Raw genomic sequence first — 19122 nt, forward strand, 5'->3', positions numbered from 1 at the left:
GCGCGTACAGCTCGCATGCGAGAAGTAAGGGGTTTGATCTCCAGTGGCATCGGGGTAGCCATATGTTTCCAATGGGTTCAACGGGTGCTCGGTTTATGCGGGATTAAATGCTAGAATAAATTCTCTATGAGCCCGCTCTGAATAGGGTTTGGTTTGGTTTGTGGGTTTTAACGTCCCAAAGCGATTAAGGCTATGAGAGACGCCGTAGTGGACGACTCCGGAAATTTCGATCACATGGGGTTCTTTAACGTGCACTGACATCGCAAAGCACACGGGCGCCTTGCTTTTCGCCTCCATCGAAAAGTGGCCGCCGAGGCCGGGATTCGATCCCGCGCCCTTGGGAACAGCAGTCGAGCGCCGTAACCACTGCGCCCCCACGGCGGGGCCCGCTGTACCAAATGTCAATGCGTTCTCTGGCACCAGGGCACCAGCGACCTTTGCGCCACTGAAACCAAATTATGGTGATGATGATGATACTACTACTAGTACTACTACTGTTACTACTAATGATAATGATGATATCCTACCTTACAAAGTGGTAGCTTGCACCTTGGACACATTCATGCACAGTGGTGTCCCCACTTTGTCAGTGCTTTTTTTTTTTTTTCCCCTTCGCTGTTTATCACGGTCAGCGACTGATCACTGCCACCATGTATAAGGTGCCGCTTAGTCAGACTATCTGCCTGCCAAGAGCATTTCTCTATCCACCCCTTGCCTCGCACCACGAGAAAATAATGAAAGCATTCAAACGATAGATATCTAGAAAACCTCCCTCGAAGGACGCGAGGCGCAAGTCAGCTCTGTCACCCATTTTCACCGCGAGCGTTATTTCATGTTCAGCTTTGTTAGAGGCGCTCTTACCAACTCAGCCATAGCAGACAACTTTTCGGTGGCCTACCATGCAAAATGTGCAGTTTGTTACATTAATAATATAGAAGCATGGAGTAACGGACTGCGATCGACATACACGTAGATGCATGCCTTGCGCGGTGAAACAAGCCCAGATGAAAAACGTTCGCGAATTTACTACACGGCTGGGTGCCAAATCTCATTCAAAACCTCAACGGTGCACAAAAGTAGGAGCAGCCTCCTGCAGACTCGTGTATGCAGATGCACAACCACAGACCAGAGCCTCAGTTGTCACGGTAATCGCCGCAACAAGGTGATACCTCTCGCAAACACGAGCTGAGGTTGCACTGTCGTACTCTCCTGTCCTCAATGTTTTCTTGGTGCAGGAGCTCCGCACACAGCGGACTTTCCTGGGGTGCCGACGTCGAGGCACCCTACGGGGGCCAAACACTCGCCCGTGTTTGACCTGAAATCTACACCACGTGCTGCACGCCTGTGCTAAGCATTTGCACGCCCCCTGGGCCTTTCGGCGGCTGGCACTCCTCTTTCTGGAGCTGCATGCGCCAATGAGGCCACGCAGATGAATTCGCGACGCTGCCCGCGGTTTCAAGCAACATCTGGAAAACTCAGCGGCAGCGTCTTTCCACCTGTGTGCGTTCCCAATCGGTCCCAGCTTCTCGGCAAGCACGTCGGGACTTTCGCGGCGTCACAACACAGGACTTAAACAAGGATCTCTCTCTCTCTCTCTCTCTCTCTCTCTCTCTCTCTCTCTCTCTCTCTCTCTCTCTCTCTCTCTCTCTCTCTCTCTCTCTCTCGTTGCCCCTCAGAACCATGTTGTTGTTTTTTTCGCCTCACCTTCTATTCCCCTCCCCACCAAGGCCGGCTTCATGGGTGGATCGCGGTTGACAGAGAAAGGGGTGGGTCCTATTTCCGGAACTCTTCAATTCCTGTCACGTCTTAACAACGCACGTTTATCATAAATCAAGGGAATACGTCGTAATATATTAAAACCACTAAGGATCCAGTGATGGTTGTCACAGTGCTGAAGCAGGGGGTAGCGTTAAGGCTACCACACTGCAGCATAATGTTAAACGAACATGACCGCCCTTCTCCTGAACCGAAATTTTTAACTGACACGGCTATCGCGGACGACGCACCACAAGAAAGGAAAAAAAAAAGAACGAATTCCAACTTCCTCTTCTACACATCTGGAAGAAAAATTCCGAAATGTCTCGCACTTTCGTCCCGCGCTTTGTACGCGCGTATATAGCTCCTTTTGGGGCATGACCAGGACGTGACAGGTAGGTCATCGCGAATGACGTCACTAGCCACATGAGCGACAAACAGCCACACCACACGCGGTCCGCACTCACCGCCGTCGAGAACAGCTCCTACCGCGTGCGCATACTCACGCTGTTACGACCGTGCATCCGCATTTGCGCGCTCTATTGTTCGCCTGTGGGCATGAAAAGTTTTGTGAATATGTGGTGATGGTCCAATGGCTCTAAGTGAGCCTGTTTCCAGGAATCCTGTTTTGTAAGCCTGTTTTGCTTTGTGGACAACCTGCAAATGCCAAATTGACCCTGTCAAGAGAACGTCTGGAAAAACACAAAGAAACGTCCCCCTGCGGGAAATAGCAGGAAGTGCTTCCTTTTGTTCACCCTTCCAGTCGAGAAGGGCTATCCTCCAGTGATGAATGCCTCCTATCCAAAGGAGACGACAGAGTGACATGTCCGCTGACGTGCAGGACAAGAAAGGAGCATGACTCATACGGCCATTAAGTGATTTCCCGGGAATGAGGAAAGATTTGCAATTGTCGAAAAGGGACAATGTTGGGAGCCCTATGCGGCGCCACGTGCACTCGGGTTTCTGAGAAGTAAAACCCCTTGTCAGAACCAGCCTGTGGTTTCTTTGCTGAAGAATAGAAATGTACCTCCTCTCCTCGCCGTTCCCAAGCTTTTCCCGCCAACAAGTGATCACGCCCAACGAATGAATGCCGGACCAGTCAGTGCTTCAGACCATCAGTGCAGTGATGTGTTCGATTGGATGCCGATACCTGAGGGGCGTGCCCTGGATTTGGTTGGTCAACATCTTCAGAGAGGGGCTGGACATAGGGGGGTTTTAAGGACGCTGCAGAGCACGAAATGTCGCTCTGGGCCCTGGGTAAACGGCTCATCCAGTCGCTTCTCGCTATGAACTCTTAACGCTTGCCATTTTGCTGATGTACCCTTCTTTTTCGTGTAAATATTGTAAATAAGTTTTCTCAAAGTGCCATTAAACCTGCTTGTACATATTTCACCAACTTCGAAGATTCAATCCTACTTCAACCCCGAGTCTCTGCACGCTACCAAGTGAAGGCCGGGTCGACATAGCCCCAGCGTCACGACAACTGGTGGCAGCGGTGGGATCTGAATCTACAAGCCACAACAACTGGTGGCAGCGGTGGGATCTGAATCTACAAGCCACAACACCTTGTGATCGGAGGTGGCATCTCAAGCAACAAGCAGGAGCAACAATCGGCCAACAAGAGGGCAGCTCGGAACATCGATCGCATGTGTGGGTGAGTGCTTGGCTTTTCTTCTGATGTGGACCAGGTTCTAGAACAGGGTTAGATTTTAGAACTGGTAAAGAGAGTGTGGAAACGCCTTTAGGTTTGGTAGTTTGCACTGTTGTTTTGGAAGTAGCCGACACTCGGAGCGATCATGGACCTACAAAAGCTGCAGAAACCGGAACTGTTGCAATTGTGTGAGGAATTGGGAATTGATACAAGTGGTTTGGCACGAAAACCTTTGATTATAAAGGCAATCACAGATTTGGGAGCCGATGATGAGGAGCTCAGTGAAGCATGGAACCTCATCGGTCAAAAAAAGGAACAGCTCAGACAGCAGAAGGAGCGGGAAAAAGAGCAGAAAGAGCGGGAAAAAGAGGAAAAGAGGCGTGAGCGTGAACTTGAGAGGGAAAAAGAGGAAAGGGAGCGCGAACGTGAGTGGGAAAAAGAGGAAAAGAAGCGTGAAAGAGAAGCAAAAAAGCTGGACCAAGAAATTGAGCTCCGGAAATTAGAACTAGAGTTGAGCAAGAGGTCGGGCAATTGTCCCCAGCTAGCGGTACCTCTTCTCAACAAGGAGGCAGATTTCAAGATGTCAAAGTACATGCAGCCATATGTGATATCAGGGGATATCGGTCTGTATCTGGCTAACTTTGAGCGAACCTGCGAAAAACTGTCCTTCCAGCGAGACACTTGGTCTCAGAGATTATTGACGGTTCTGCCCTGCGAGGCAGCGGAGGTTGTCGCGCGGCTAAGCAAGGAGGACGCGGACAACTACGAGAAGGTCAAAGCTTGCCTTCTGAGAAAGTATAGGCTTAGCGCCGAGGCGTTCAGACAACGTTTTCGGAAAGCTACTAAGTCCAGGGACGAGAGTTACCCTGAATTCCTGTACAATTTAAGAGTTAATTTGGGCGAGTGGCTAAAGAGCACAGATTCCTACAGTGATAGGGACGCTGTAGTCGAGCAAATTCTTTTGGAGCAGTTTTATAACTGCCTCCCAGAAAAAGAAAGAAATTGGTTACAGGACCGAGGCGAAATTAAGTCGGCAACTGAAGCTGCCGAACTTATTGAGGAGTATGCTTCGCGCCGACAATTCAGCAACCCAGCAGTGGATAGGCCCCGCAATCCCAAGTTCAGTATGAAAAACCGTCAGGAAAGGCACTTTGCTAGAGTTGGAAACGAAGAAATGAAGGTTTCTTCAGGCAAATTCCCTAGAAAGGACGGCAGTGAGAAAAGTGGGGAAGTGACCAACGTGCAGAACACAAAGAATAAGCTTGAGGCTAGGAAGCCGCTCACATGCTTTAGGTGTAATGAGCAGGGTCACATTGCCGTCAACTGCCGGAAAGAAAAGATTGCTTTCTCGTATGTCAGGGACTGCGATGAAAATATGCAGCTTTTAGAACCCTACCTGCATGACCTAGTAGTCAACGGGAAGCCTTGCAAGGTACTGCGCGATTCGGCCGCAACGATGGATGTTGTCCATCCGGCGTATGTATCGCCTTCCGACTATACAGGACAGTGTGCATGGATCCGACAGGTAGTTGAGGAACAGAGTGTGTGCTTGCCGATCGCGAACGTGGTCATCGAGGGCCCTTTCGGCGAATTAACAATCGAGGCTGCCGTTTCAGGAAAGCTTCCTAAGTGCTATCCGTATTTGTTCTCCAACAAATCGGACATGCTGCTGCGAAAGAGGGGCATCCTTTTCGGAGACAGAGTTGTGCAAGCCTTAACACGTTCAAAGGCGCGAGAACTAGCTACACTGCTCATTCCAGAAAAATCCACAGCGGAGGAAACGGCAGTTAAAACAATGGTAAATGCGGAAGATAGCAGGTCAGAAAACTTTGAGAGCGAGGCATCTCAGATAAGTCAACTTGAAAGTGAGCTTGATGAGACGCGGAATGAGGACGTTCTTGAGAGTAACCTCTTGCCGCCAGTGTCTAGTAATCTCACGAGACTACTAAGTGGAACCCGAGAGGACTTGGCTATGGAGCAAGCCGTGGTAAATCTAACGTTAAACCTTCCCGAGGAGATGGGGGACAACTTGATTTGCCTCAGCGGAAAAGGAAGCAACGCTCAGGAGCTTCTCAAAAAGACGGAGCAGAGAGGAGAACTAAAGAAATCCCAGCTGTCCGATCTGGGCGAAATAATAACAGAGTTTGAGGCCTGCTTCGTGGACAGGCCAGGCAGAACTGATTTGACTGAGCACGATATTGAGCTGACTTCAGACGTGCCAGTGCGATCAAGGTGCTACCGATTTTCTCCAAGGCAAAGAGAAATTCTGGATAGGGAAGTAACTCGCATGCTGGAATTGGGAGTAATAAAACCCTCGGAAAGCGATTATGCTTCGCCTATGATCTTAGTAGAAGCTCCAGGTAAAGACCCTAGGCCTGTGGTAGACTACCGAAAGCTAAATTCTCTCACCAGGGATCAAGTGTATCCTATTCCGAATATTGAGGAGAGAGTAGAACAGGTCAGTAGAGCGGCATATGTGACTACGCTGGACCTTACTCGAGGATACTGGCAAGTACCGCTCACTGAACGCGCCAGCAGATACGCGGCTTTCGTCACTCCGACGGGCAGCTACCAGCCAACAATGATGAGTTTCGGGCTCAAAAATGCTCCATTTTGTTTTTCCCGACTCATGGATAGGGTTTTAAAGGGGTGTGAAACATTCGCGGTGCCTTATTTAGACGACATTGCGGTTTTTTCCGACTCATGGGCGGACCATATGGTACATCTAAGAGCTGTACTGAGCCTTTTGCGTCAAGCTGGACTAACCGTAAAGGCCGAGAAATGTTGCCTGGCAAGGGCGACCGTGGACTACTTGGGTCACAATGTAGGTCAAGGTTTCAGGAAACCCAGCGAGATTAAGATTTCTGCGGTAGCAGACTATCCGCGGCCGAGCACGAAGACGGAAATTCGAGCATTCCTAGGTCTGACTGGGTACTACAATCACTACATCCCTAACTATTCAGCTTTGGCTAGCCCTCTGACCGACGCTCTCCGCAAGACAGAACCGACAAATGTAGTCTGGGACGAACAAAAGGAAGCCTCCTTCGTAAACCTGAAGGCTGTGCTGATTAGCCGTCCGGTATTGCGAGCTCCAGACTATGCCCGAGAATTCACGGTCCAGTGTGATGCCAGTGATCGAGGGTTAGGTGCTGTTCTCTGCCAGAGAGATGACGACGGTAATGAGCACCCCGTGCTCTACCTGAGCAGAAAACTGAGTTCTAGAGAGAGGGCTTATTGCGCGTCAGAGAAAGAGTGCGCTTGCATTGTATGGGCCATTCAAAAATTGCAGTGCTATCTTGGAGGGGCCAAATTCACCGTAGAGACGGACCATTGTCCCCTGGCTTGGCTGCAAACTGCGACATCGAAGAACAGTCGCCTTCTTAGGTGGAGCTTGATTTTACAGCAGTACAATTTTGAAAAAAGATACAAAAAGGGGAAGTTAAATGGGAATGCGGACGCGCTTAGCCGCTGTTTCTAAGCAGTCCGAGGTGTTCCTCACCATGTATCCAAATTGATAATCAGGTTTTTATTTTTTTTTTCTCGTGCGCTTGTATATGTGTGACTATGTAAAGCAGCACGTTTGGTTTTCGAGGTATACGTGGGTCCTGAACGTCTTGAGAGTGGGCTTTTCTCGAACAACAATGGCAGTTTTCTTTTAACCTGGTCTCTTCAGACGGGAGCCGAGTGCTTGTTTAGACATGTGGTTGAGTTTCAGACAGCTCGAGCAATTTGGCCTACAACAATCAAGACAACGCGACAAGCAACAGCGAGCTTCAAGCGTTCACGTGCAGGCCATTAAGTCGTCTCTTCATGCAGTAGCTGCGACTGCTGCCCTCCGAGACTCTTCTGGCGGGGGAGGAGGCTGTTACGACCGTGCATCCGCATTTGCGCGCTCTATTGTTCGCCTGTGGGCATGAAAAGTTTTGTGAATATGTGGTGATGGTCCAATGGCTCTAAGTGAGCCTGTTTCCAGGAATCCTGTTTTGTAAGCCTGTTTTGCTTTGTGGACAACCTGCAAATGCCAAATTGACCCTGTCAAGAGAACGTCTGGAAAAACACAAAGAAACGTCCCCCTGCGGGAAATAGCAGGAAGTGCTTCCTTTTGTTCACCCTTCCAGTCGAGAAGGGCTATCCTCCAGTGATGAATGCCTCCTATCCAAAGGAGACGACAGAGTGACATGTCCGCTGACGTGCAGGACAAGAAAGGAGCATGACTCATACGGCCATTAAGTGATTTCCCGGGAATGAGGAAAGATTTGCAATTGTCGAAAAGGGACAATGTTGGGAGCCCTATGCGGCGCCACGTGCACTCGGGTTTCTGAGAAGTAAAACCCCTTGTCAGAACCAGCCTGTGGTTTCTTTGCTGAAGAATAGAAATGTACCTCCTCTCCTCGCCGTTCCCAAGCTTTTCCCGCCAACAAGTGATCACGCCCAACGAATGAATGCCGGACCAGTCAGTGCTTCAGACCATCAGTGCAGTGATGTGTTCGATTGGATGCCGATACCTGAGGGGCGTGCCCTGGATTTGGTTGGTCAACATCTTCAGAGAGGGGCTGGACATAGGGGGGTTTTAAGGACGCTGCAGAGCACGAAATGTCGCTCTGGGCCCTGGGTAAACGGCTCATCCAGTCGCTTCTCGCTATGAACTCTTAACGCTTGCCATTTTGCTGATGTACCCTTCTTTTTCGTGTAAATATTGTAAATAAGTTTTCTCAAAGTGCCATTAAACCTGCTTGTACATATTTCACCAACTTCGAAGATTCAATCCTACTTCAACCCCGAGTCTCTGCACGCTACCAAGTGAAGGCCGGGTCGACATAGCCCCAGCGTCACGACAACGCCAAGCTTGGAGCCGTTCTCAGCGCTGAAACTTCGCCGCAGCATCTTGAGTCCGCGCCGGAACACTCCGGCTGTTGAGCGGCGCCGGGACAGGTGGAGGCTCTTGCGAGACACGTTGTCGTCGGCATCGTCACGGCTGCGCTGCTGCTGCCGCACGCTGGGATAGCAGAGCACGCCCTGGCTGGTGGCACCGCACAGGTCCACGAAGCTGTGGCTACGTCGTTCCAGGGGCAGGAAGTACGCCGAGAAGGGCCCGTCGGGCTCCGCCGCCCGCGCCCACTCGAGGTCTTCGAGCCGGCTTGTCAACATCGCCCACCAGGGAAACGAATCGCAAGAGAGTCAATTTTGCGTTGGTTCACTTTGCGCGTTGGTAGGTGTCCGCGGTCGTCCAAGCAGTCGTCTGTCGATCGTCCAATATCCAGCAGCTGTCTACGGCATTTCTTCCGACGTTCCGTGCCTTGCTCCAGTTTAGGCCGCTTTCTTCCAGCGCTGTGCACAGGAAACTATCGCATCTATTCTCCTCTCTGACGCTGCCGCCAGCGTATAGTGGTCACATTCTTGCACACAGTTCACGGAGCTTTCACGGACGAGTTACGGCCGTTCCGGCAGTGTCAAAAGGCCAGGGCTGTCCGGGAAGGTGATAACCGAAGGAGCAAGCGATCACCGGAGATATCCTTTCGCAGAGCGAACCACACACCGCGTCGCGGAACAAATCCACGACTCAAAAATGACCTCCAACTTATCACAATAAACACCGAGACACTAGCATGGCGAAAATAAAAGAAAAAAGGAAGTCGATGCGGTGACGAGGCACGAATGCACAGGCAGCACCACGCCCGACGACGCAGCAAGGCTTCTAGTGGTCACTAAATCGCTGCAGTTCTTCGACAGGACGGAAGAGTACGCTTTCGCAGGATGAAATTCCAGTGCACGCCGACGCCCGAAGCAGACTTTCAGGTCGAAACCGACGGTGACGAAGAGCAATCGGACCAGGCCGTTTCGCAAGAGGAGAGAGGATATCTCTGTAGCCAGCTGAAGGTCTCCTACCAAGGGAGAGGTGCGCGCTACCAGAAGGGGCGCGGAAGGTCCTTGCGAAATATGCTCGACTCGCACGAGGCGTTGGCCAGCATACCACGAAGTCGAGTCTCGCTCTACGATGTACACTACCCGTGCACGCGCGAGCTACGACGAAGCCTCGGCGTGGAATGCAACACTACCGCTTCGGATGGGGCGACGCTCCGTAAACACGTTGCACAGAAACGGGGCTGGCGTCACGCGACAGATGTAGCCGCTACAGTTGTTGGCCAACTCGCGGACTTTTGATCTCCGCGGATGCAAGCAGCGGCAGAGTGATCGGCGGTACGCGACGTGAAACCGCCGGCGTGACAAGGCCGCTCGACAGTCGGGACGCGACAAAAGCCACACAAGTGCGGTCAAAGCGACAATGTTCACAAGTTAGTTTGTAAACGCCCAATATAGAGTGTACTCTCTAGAGTGACTCGGAACGCAGCCAGGCTAAAGGAGCATTCGAGACGTAATCAACAAATCGCAAAGGCTGCACGGAATCCAGCCAGATACATCTCAGGCTCTGGGCCGAAAAGGCGTCGGTCGACAGGGCTGCACCGCTGTGTTTGCCAAGAAATTTCAGCTCGGAAATCTCTGCCTGCTGACTAGTTCAGTTCCAACGTTTCAGTTCATGCCTTCTTGGCTATCCTTTGGAGATGGTAACTGTCCGCATTCCTCATGCTCTTCGACATGCCGGATTATTTAGAGATAACTTACGGCACTGCTTTACCACATTCGCAGAACCACACAGCGAACCGCACGGTGGGCACGAAAGTCCGCACGAGTCACAAGGAAATCGTCAAACACAAGCTGTAGGAGCTATACTGCCGGTGAAGACCTCCTCCCCAAAGGCGAATTACGCAAGCATTTACAGCTGAAGCCGTGTAACTTGCCACATTTCCTGACCACTCAATCACTACACAGAAAAGCCAAATGACAGAAACGCTATAAAACGCGTCACTACGTGTACCGCTATGCAGTAATCATATCTCCAACACATCCAGGTGCTCGGCAGGTCCTGCTTCCAGTAAAATCTTCCAGTACACACAAACACACACCACAGCACAGGGGGGGGGGGGGGGGGGGGGGGGGGGCAAGCGCACTCCCCCAAGGTGAGAGAATGTGCAATGTATGTGCGCTTCAACTCTATCCGAAGGCGTTTACGGACACGTCCGATGTTCCAATGGACAGGTAGCTAGACAAGCAACTCTGCAGATCCAACGTCAGCAACAACACGGAGCTCTCCCTGGGTCAGCAGGTCACTTGTCGGAATTAAACCGCAGGTTCTGCCCTGAGGGTTCCTATCCTGACGCCTCGTTCAAAATGTTCTGGTGATCGATCACCGATCGGAAGCCTCTAGAAGGCACGTTTTCACTTCAACGATACGAAGTCCGCTGCCGGGTTCGCTTTCGCCCCACTTGTCGGTTCCACCGAATCCAACTTCGACAACTGTCGGCGATCAGCAAGTTCGATGGGGCTTCTCGTCGCAGCACAGTCGCAAGAACCACACGGGCCGGCTGTCAAGTTCTGGACAGAGCGGAAGAGAGTTCGGTATCGGAGCGCCTGTCAAGTCGAAACGTCGCCTTCCGGTCTCGTTCCTACACTCGCTGACTTCGAGCCTATCCAGGAATCGTTGAGGTCTCGGTACTCAGCCGGGTTTATTGAGTCGTGTCGGCGCCTCGAAGTGTCCAAGTGGCTCCGTCGATGCGTAGTCCGCTCGCTCACATCGCGAATGCAGCCAGGCGCGCCCTTCCGAAAAAGTAAGCCCTACTACACCGGCTCGTACACGGAGAAGGGGGAGAGGGGGGGTCCCCCCAAAAAGAAAGCAAAAAAATGCGGAAGGCCCTCACAGGGAGCCGGTTGTAGCGTGGCGGAGTATCCGCCCAGAAGCTGTCGAGGGCGACAGGCAGGCACGACCGCGGCGACCACGGTGGGGGACCAGAAGCAGGTGCGGCACGCACGGCGAAGATCGACACCGCTGAAGCTCGGCTCACGTAGGACACGCGGCGAAGGATATCCAGCCCAATGTGCACGACGCACATACGTGCCCGAGCTTGAGAGCACGCTCTCGAAAGCGTCGAGGACTCGACGACGCCGCCGTCGAATCGCGGCGCGCGAGGGGGCGGCATCGGTCGCCCTGCTGGTGAGTGGGGCGTACCGCGTTCCTCCGGGCACAGTCCGCAGGGGAAACGCGTGTAAATACACGACGGGGTATTGCATGCCGGCACCTGCCGCGGGGAGGTGCGGAACAGCGCGCGCATTAACAATGCCGTTCATTCTAATGGTGGCGGTGAAAACTTTATTTCCGTAAACGTACTCGGAAACGGCACTAACGCGTGAGCTATTCGCATCATACCAGAAAGGAAAATTCTCCGACTATTTTCAGTACGCTACGACTGCAGAGCGCAGCTGTTGAGAGTTCCCATACAGATACCAACTAGATGAACAAATTTTATTATTATTATTATTATTATTATTATTATTATTATTATTATTATTATTATTATTATTATTATTAACATCAAGGGTAGAGAACTAACTGTCCCCAAGCCGCATGCGCTGCTGGGTACGTGGAGTCCGCATATCTCGAGCCGAAACTTCATTCATTTCAATCTAAAAACAAAAGAAGTCAAAATCCCGCCAAATCGAGTCACTTGCCGTAGCGCGCAGGGCGCTGACAGCGAGTAGTAGCACGGAAAGCACGGCACAGGCTCGCGCAGAAACACGCAGGCACGCACAGTCGCCGTGTGCCCACGTGAATTTCGAGAGCGGGCGCGCACCGGAGAAGCGTAGGGGTCAAGAGAGGGGGGAGCCCTCCTACTCGCCTCAGCCGACGAAGTGGGTTCCCTTCTAAAAACGCTGGCGTGGGCGACCGCTGAGAGAAGGAGTAAAGGGGGGCGAGAGGAGATTCCAAAACGCCGGGGACGAAGAGCGGTACAGACCACCACCGTTTCACCAGATTGCGGCTCTTGTTTTGTTTTTTGTTTTCTCAGCGCGAACCTTTTCCTGGTTTCACGCGAAAAACAAGATCAGCCACGCGCAGCTGTTTCTTCACAATAAAAAGAGAGAGAGAGAGAGAAAAAAAAAAGGGGGGGGGGGGGACCCAGATGCAAATAATGGATTCCAATCTGCGTTCTTATCGACAGCTTCTATTTTATTGTTAATTATTAGAACCGGCATTTTCGTTTATTTGTTTTTCTTGTGTTTGCCACTTGCAGTGTGTATTGTTCCATGCTCTTTGCTACTTGTCTATTTTTGTAAATTTGATGTATGACTGGCCGTCATCTTGCTGTTTGCTGACTTGTAAAGGGTCGGGACTTCGTCAAGCTCTCCGAGCTTTTAGTCCCGTACTCCTCCTTTTCAAAGGAAATAAAGACGTGATCTATTTATTGATCTCACACTTTCAGGCCCCGTTTAAACTCCGTTAATGTGTCTAATGAGTAGTCACTGTCCCGATGTCGGAGCTCTCTAAACCGTACCACGACCAGAAGAACCTGACTGGGAAGTAAAGCTTCGAAAACCGGCACAGACAAATACTCGCGCCCTTTCCGGTCATGAAGATGAATTGAGTCGGTCAGGTGTAGTCAAATTGTCGTCCGACGTAAAGATTCGACACGAATGCCGCAGGGCATGGAACTTCTCGGCATCACCCTCTTAACACTGGCCACTATATAGCAACTTACAAACGAAAAGTTTCGTAGCTTGCGCTATTGTACAGCGCGCTATTGAATCGCACTATCGATCAGAGCTGTCTAATAAAATCCGGGCTAAATGAGGGGAACACACAACGAAGGGCTCTTGGCGGGATCTCGCTGCTATCATACTCCTTTCTCACAGAATTTCCCTCGTGATCGGGGACATTATACAGTAGACAAAGTATTAAAGGCAGCGGCAGCTAGGACGTCACTTCCGCATCTAGCGGTTGTTGTGTCATGCTCACTCGCTGTGTGAACACATTCTCTCATAAAGAGCCCGAGACAGAACTCCCCACTTTCGAAGGAGGAAAAAAACGAAGTCGTAAGGAAGCGTAGCTACTGATCGTAACTGGAGAGCGTCAGGGAATATAGGAGGCGGCACTGCGCGCTTTCGAAGCCAGCTTTCCCCCGAAAAGTGCACGCGCGCCATTCAGGCACCGCTGGATCGGGCGTGTTTTCCGTACGCTATCTTCTCCTCTGTTCCAACGTTTAGCTAGTTCGGCGAAAAATTGTCCCGTCAGTGTCACCGCACAATCGTCCAACGCGATGCGGCGTGTACGTGTACGCTTCTACGGCTCGTGCACTTGGGTAAGGAGCACAGACCGGAAACGCGGACCAAACTAATAAGTACAGAACTCATTAGCTCAGTTAAGAGAAGCGAACACGCGTCGCAAACGCATCTGCGTTTGAGTACGTGGATGTCATCATGTCAGCCGACCTGACTAGCTCGTCCCATTACACAGAATGCCCGTAGTCAACGAAGCAATAACACCGGCTAAGCCCACTCCGCGCACCCGAAGAGAAAAGAAGAAAAACGTCCGGTGCCAAGGCCTCTTACTTTCGACTGGGTGCGTGCTCTTTCAGAGCGAAGCAATCTCGCCTCCATGCTCGCCCTTTGATCACCAACGTTTCGCCAGGCACAGCAATCAACGGCGACTCGCTCGCTCACAGTTCAAGGACAGCTCTCGAAAGGAAACGATCTGTCCTGAAACGGACCAGCGGCAGCGTACGTTTGCGCGAGCCAACGTTACTAGGCGCGCGCGGCCTCTTGTCTCCGCGCGGAGCTCATAATCCAAACGACCCGCCGGGCTCGGCAGCCATTCAATCGCGAATTTCATCCGTCGAGCATTCACAACGGGAGAGCAGCCTTCGGAGCGGCTCAACAAGTGCTCCCCGCCTGTTGTGCAAGCAACGCGACGGCACCATTCCGCCGCCGCGTTCATTTCAAGGTCGCCGCGGACGTTCCTGGACACGAGAGATATACGCGAAAGCGCAGTCAAGCGGCAATAAACGATCCTCATAAACCTATTTTCCTTTCAAACCGTGCACTCGGGCTTCAGTTCCGTACAGCAAAACGGCCGACGACGCTGCGAGTGTGTAAAGCTACGACGACCATGCCCGGTGCGGTATGGAGCGTGACTGTGCACCAATGCTGTGCCGTCTATCTCCTCCGGCACGATGTGGTGCAGAATGATGCGTGACTGTGCACCAATGCTGTGCACATGGGCTAGGACAAACGTCGCGCACTGAGGGCTCCAGTACAATTTCGGGAAACCTAAGGGGAGGTTCTTTAAGGCGCGCAAGACACTGCGCAGCACACGGGCGCGTTTGCAAATCGCCTCCACTCACAGTGCGCATGTTCACAGCTCGCTATACACGTTGCACTTTATGCATGTTTTTTATCATCCTTACCACTACCTCTCCCCTCGCCCAGCTGAAACAACGCAAGCTGCGTACGTTTGGCGCCATTTCTTAATGTAGGTGCGCGCAAACAAAATGCGAAGGTACGGCGCAAGAAAATCGCAAACATATCTACACTTCATTTCCACCTCCCGAACGATAAGAACGAAGAAAATAAAAACAAAACAAACAGCGAAAAACCCCTTCACAAGCACGTGCTCTTGTATCCCTTTCAGTTCCGACAATCGTGTCCTACGCTGTCCCCTTATAACACCTCGTTTGCGAGGCACTGCACGGAATTGAGCCAATCTAAGTGGTATACGACAAGAAAGCAATCGCGCAGTTAGGCTGCTGCGAACGAGTTCCTTTTATATATAAGCACCGCGGTGAAATGAACGCGAAGTGCGGTTCCGGCTGATAAACCGCCATTAATTCCAGCCCCGGCGCCGCACACAACCTGCAACGACTATCTACGCATGGGCACAAATATGGCAACCGCAACTGGACGCCGCCACTGCTCCGGAGGGCGGCCGGCGCATCAATCACGGCCACTTACGATGCGGCCGGCCAATGCGCGATCACGAATTGGAAGGCCTCCAGGCGGTGGTATATGTCCGAATTACGAAACAACGTTACGAAACGCATCGCTCGACACCCTCGCATCCATAAAGAGGGCGATACAATGATCAGCAGAAAAAAAAAAAAAAAAAAAAAAAAAAAAAAAAAAAAAAAAAAATCAAATACTGCCTATGCGCGCGTGTGAATCATATGAATTCAACGTGCCGTAGCGGAGTGCAGTCTCATGTTGCCCGCTTTTCAATGCTGCCCGTCGTAAACAGCGGTGGTGCTGAATGCCATTTTCTTCGCGAAGCTAACGACTTCCGGCCATATGGCGCGGTGCGAAGAGAGCCATGTATATATACAATTACAGCATATAGTCGCGACAGTAAACAACTTCAAAAATAACATCTCAAGAGTGCTCACTGCACGCTGGAACCGTGCTTATATGAGGTGTCTGGAGAAATTTAATATAGTCACGTTGCTGTGTACGTAACTAAACAGTTTATTTCTCAAAAAGGAAAACAACGCAGGTTCCCTCGAAGCGTATACACAAACGCAACCTAGATATAAGCTAGAGTTGGCGGCCTCGACAAATTCGCTTAAAAGGATTATGCGATGTCAACGGAAATTTGGGTCACTTATTCCATCGGGATCAGCAAAAGCCCCGCTGCGCTTTCTGGTATACGTGCTATTACTGATCTACAGAACGTAATTATTAAGTATATCTAAAACACCGCGGACGAGAACTCTATGCAGTGCGCCAGTACAAGGCAGTTAAAGCATGCAAGATGTGGAGTAAAAAATAATACTTCCGACATCATCACGGCGCAATGATATATTCTTCCCCGCCCATTTCGGTTACCGGCTGCAATTCAAACACGAAACTTAAAAGGGCATCAAGTGGTCAGGCATTGTTTTTCCCGTTAATAACGGAATATCACAGAGTGAGGTATCTACAAAGCCACTTCATCAGCAGCGAATGAAGAATATGTTCGAGGTGATCAATGCTATTTTCATCGCGCCAATACCGGTCACCTCAATGTACGATCATAAAGGAACCAGTCTAGATACGGACGGCGGCACCTGGTTAACGACAGACCAGTTGACGAGCACATTCGTCTTCACGCGTGGAATACGATTTCCACGTGAAGCTCGCAGGCAAGAATTTGCGTAATAAATTCGTCAGACAAGGCAGCATGGTTTCGCGATTTTTTTTTTTTTTTTTGACAAAACGTGATCAGGAGGGACAGAGAAGAATTATTCGAATCCGACACATGAGCCGATTGAATTGCGCAGAACAGAGCGGTATACTGCAACGCTTGCTATTTTATTGCTACAATTGTTTTTTTTTTTTTTCGAAAAGAAAGGCGGTGGTGGTATGGTGCGTGGAAACTATACTATTCAAGCGCACCTTCATCTTTCTCGTTTTCAGTGTCCTCGTAAAGGTTTGGTTTGTGATGTTGAACGTCCCAAAGCGGCTCAGGTTATGAGATACGCCCTAGTGGAGGGCTCCGAAAATTTCGACCACCTGGGGTTCTTTAACGTGCGCTGACATCGCACAGCACACGGGCGCCTCGCTTTTCGCCTCCACCGAAAAGCGGCCGCCGAGGCCGGAATTCGATCGCACGTCCATGGGTTCAGCAGCGAGTGCCATAACAGCTCAACTCGTAAATGTCCCCGTAAACGATTCCACTCCGAGAGGAAAACAGATGGGCGGTAGTCTTGTGAATTGATGCATACGGCTTTAGCAACACCGAAAGGCTACAGTACCGAGTCGAGGCCACGGAGCTATAGAAGCGTGGTCGGAGCGCGAACCGCGCGCTGAAGAATAAATAAATAAATAAAAAACATAACTAGTTTTGCCTTGATTTGCCTGCGAGGGTTAAATAAATGATGTGCACGCTGCGCGCTTTTGATAATGACTTCTCCAGAGAGGGCTGTAGAACACGCTTTCTTCAAGATGTGCCGAAGATATCACCTCTGTTCGAGCTACAACTCGTCTACTGCTTACAGCCATAGCATTTTAAAGGGGATCCTTCGAGACATGGTCTTATTGATGTTATGAGAAAAAAAACTTCGCTCGACTCACCATGCACTGCAGCGGTGCTTTACGAAAAACAGAAAGCAATCAGGAATGACGTATGTCACTATACTATACCAGGGCTATTTTTTTTTTTTTTTTTTTTACAATACGCCTTCCGGGGCTGCACTTTACCTGCAGCTCCTTTTACAAAACCTGCCCGGGTTCAAAAAACACAAGGGCGCTATCGCACCTAAAGGCTAACGAAAAGGGTTCTACTTAAACTGAGGGCAGAGCAGTGAGCTATATGGAACGAAAAATGGTGGGTGTAAAGTTAAGAGATAGGAAGCAAGCAGAGTAGATCAAGGAAATAACTAGAGTTAGCACTGACATTCTAGTGGAAATGAAGAAAAATGGGCATGGGTAGGGCATGTAGCGAGAAGAGAGGATAACCAATGGTCGCTTAGGGTAACAAACTGTGGATTCCAAGGGAAGGAAAGCGTAGCAAGGGGCGGCAGAAAGTTAGGTGGGCGGATGAGGTTAAGAAGTCCGCAGGGGTCAAGTGGATGCAGCTAGCACAGAATCGGGTTAATTGGAGGAATATGGGAAAGGCCTTCGCCCTGCAATGGGTACAGTCAGGCTGATGATGTTGATGATGAATAAATGGAGTCGACGGACTGCCGTTGCATCTGCAAGCGTGATATTGCAAGAGGCTAATAGGTATAGGGAGTTATATAGCCACAGATGAGATCCGCAGCGTCATCACAATCGGTCGACGCCGCCGACCGGAGGACCTCTACTGACAGGCATCTGCAGTTTTGCTGTGAGCTCCATCCCAATGTTATGGCCCCGTAATGTCGCAGTGGTTTCGTTCTTCCAAGCAGATCCTGCGCACTTTCACACTGCCGATCTGGGCATGGAGCGGCTAGCCGGAAACGAAATATGCAACGACACGATTGCTACTCTGAATCGTTTTCAAAAACAAACAAACAAAGGAGCCGAACGTATGAAAGGCGCGTTGAATGCACGCCACAGAACCCATACGTGCCTACCAGGTTTGAGTCTTTACTTGCTCGTTTTACATTTTATTTTTATTTCCCTACCAGTAAAAAAAAAAAAAAAAAAAAAAAGCCATTCTTAAGCTTGGTGAGCCCATTTTTCTCACCCCGAAAATCCTAATCCTGAACGTCGAACGCACGTTACAATTGCCAACTGCTGTTGGCACCGAATTCCGGCCCCGGAAGCTGGCGGTGCCGAAATGCAAGTTGGCGTCCGCCTCTTTCCATTGTCCTCCGCGTTTTCGTGCTCTTGAAGCCGAACTTTTATCTTTCCGCTCCTTAACGTCGCTTTCGCTTTCGGCGAGGCCGACGAAAGCGAGGGCCGCTGCTCAAAACCCACTTGGACAGGAATAGCACAAAAAGCAAAAAAGTAGAGGAACGAGAGAGGGCGGATGATAAACGCGGACAGGGCAAAGACAAATGCGAAAACTCACCTGAGCTTCCGAAAACACCTCCGCCGGGGAAAAACTCTTCTGGTCGGCGCCGTCTGCAAAATAAGGACGAGAGAAAAAAAAATGATTAAAAAAGAGAGGCGGCAACCAGCGAGAAAGCGGCAGGAGCAGCCTCCTCTCTCGTCGCAGACGACACACAGAGACCTAGCTAGCGTCGCAACAGCAGACGACACAAGCGCACCGAAAAAGAAAAGAGGAAAAAGGAAGGGGGAATGTCTGGTTAAAACAACGCAGCGCGGTGGAAGCTTCTGCTACAGTGCTCTAGTACTTCTGCTGCCGTTAGCGCGCCACCCAAACGGCAATCACATTCGCAAAGTCGTTGGCAGATAACAAAACGCGATAGCCA

General features: G+C 50.7%; 1 protein-coding gene across 1 annotated transcript in view; it reads right to left on the bottom strand.

Annotated features, from left to right (window-relative positions):
• Positions 1 to 19122, bottom strand: part of LOC146189672 (caskin-1-like) — a 316774-nt gene that overhangs the window by 87310 nt on the left and 210342 nt on the right. The window contains exon 12 of the mRNA XM_084604441.1: positions 18759 to 18811. Coding sequence (XP_084460567.1) covers positions 18759 to 18811 — 53 coding nt within the window. The remainder of the gene's footprint in view (positions 1 to 18758; positions 18812 to 19122) is intronic.

Source organism: Amblyomma maculatum, chromosome 5 (assembly GCF_055883805.1).
Source record: "Amblyomma maculatum isolate TAMU_Amacu chromosome 5, ASM5588380v1, whole genome shotgun sequence".
Lineage (NCBI taxonomy): Eukaryota > Metazoa > Arthropoda > Arachnida > Ixodida > Ixodidae > Amblyomma > Amblyomma maculatum.